At 56.9% G+C, this 1,663-nt stretch overlaps 1 protein-coding gene across 1 annotated transcript in view; it reads right to left on the bottom strand.

The window, feature by feature from the left end:
* The window catches only part of HPRT1 (hypoxanthine phosphoribosyltransferase 1), a 48,089-nt gene extending 46,853 nt beyond the window's left edge, over positions 1 to 1,236 (bottom strand). Inside the window, exon 1 of the mRNA XM_003796967.2 lies at positions 1,039 to 1,236. Coding sequence (XP_003797015.1) covers positions 1,039 to 1,065 — 27 coding nt within the window. The 5' untranslated portion in view covers positions 1,066 to 1,236. The remainder of the gene's footprint in view (positions 1 to 1,038) is intronic.
* Between the last annotated feature and the right edge of the window lie 427 nt (positions 1,237 to 1,663).

Below are 1,663 nucleotides of genomic sequence, written 5' to 3'. Positions count from 1 at the left end.
AAAAAAAAAAAAAAAATACCAGACATTGATAAGAATGTTCTTAAAGGCCCAGACTCTTCACATTTTGTGCCCTGGAGCATCAGACAGCATGGGATCCAGATTCTAGTATATCAAAACTCAAGGCCTGATTTAAAATGACCTCGAATTCCCACTAGTGTAAAATAGGCATGGTTGGCTCAGCGCCCGTACCTCAGTGGTTAGGGCGCCAGCCACATACACTGGGGCTGGTGGGTTCGAACCCGGCCCACCCCTGCTGAACAACAATGACAACTCCAACTACAACAAAAATAGCTGGGGATTGTGGCGGGCGCCTGTAGTCCCAGCTACTTGGGAGGCTATGGCAAGAGAATCGCTTAAGCCCAAGAGTTTGAGGTTGCTGTGAGCTGTAACGCCACAGCACTCTACTGAGGGCGACATCGTGACTCTTTCTCAAAAAAATAAAATAAAATAAAATAGGCATGGTTACTGTTAAAGGAGCTATTGCGAAGCTTTAATGAGGCAATGCGTATTCCCACAAATGTGAATTATAGTATCTGCAGATCGAAATGCAAAGCCCAGTGCCCCACACGCCCTCTCACCCTGTCGTTTTCCATGCCCAGGCTCCAGCCAGAGGTGCCCTGTGGACCTCGTCATCACACCCCAAACTTCCAGAGCAGGGCCCCTCCTGAGAAAGCCCCACACCCTCACTCCACCGATCATTCCAGAATCGGCCCTCTGCCCCTCCCCCCTCAGCACGCTCGCAGGAGGCACATGTCAACCAAAACGCCATTTCCACCTTCCCTTCCCACACGCAGCTCTCTTCCTAGGGCTCCCCGAGGAGATACCCACCCCCGACCCCGCCGTTCCGGCCTCCGGCCACCCTCATGTAAAGTCAAGTCTGAACCAGGGAAGCTGTGGCCACCCTCGTTCCCGGGTTTCCCCGGGCACAGCGGCCCGAGCCCGCACTGCGGACCCCGAACCTCAGGGCCCGGTCGCCGTCACTCTGCCACCGGCCGCGTGGGCCTGGGCCGGGGAGGGCTGACGGGCCAAACTGCTCACCACAACGCTGGGGCTGCAGGTCGCCATAACGAAGCCGGTCGGCACGCGGGATGACCGCTGAGAAAAAGGAAGCCGGCGGCAGAGGAGAAGAGGAGGCGGAGGCGCAGCGGGAGGAGACGCCGCACGGGAAAGCCAAGGGGTTCCCGGGAACGCTCTCCGCGGCCGCGCCACCGCTTTACGCTGGGGGGAAGCAGGCCCCGCCCCGACCTCGCCCCGCCCCCGCCCCCGCCCTGTAGGCCCCGCCCGCGCTCGCCGGAGCTCCTCAGCTGGCGCGGACCGGTTTCCGTGCACTCCTGGTGGCCTTGGGAATTTTCTCTCAGAATAAACGGAGACTCCTGAACAACCTCTCTCCCTCCTTCCCTCAGTCTCCCATTCAGAGGTTCCTGCCGCCGTCTGCGTTTCTAATAGTAGGTCTAAACTGAGAACCAGCTTTTCAGATTCCAGTCACCACGTGGCTTCTTGAGACAAGCTTCACCTTCCCAAGACCTTGCACTACATCGCAGCTTCCATTTTCCTGACTCTCGGCCCAATTCTTTCAAAAATCCTTAATTTGCAAGAGTTGATACCTAGAGTTGGTTAGATCAGGGTACACAGCCGGGGGAACACTTAAGTGCTTTGTAACTGT

Source organism: Otolemur garnettii, unplaced genomic scaffold (assembly GCF_000181295.1).
Source record: "Otolemur garnettii isolate 467f Iridium unplaced genomic scaffold, OtoGar3 scaffold00109, whole genome shotgun sequence".
Taxonomy (NCBI): Eukaryota; Metazoa; Chordata; class Mammalia; order Primates; family Galagidae; genus Otolemur; species Otolemur garnettii.
Note: the sequence above shows the minus strand (reverse complement) of the source record. Positions and strands in the feature narration are given on the sequence as shown.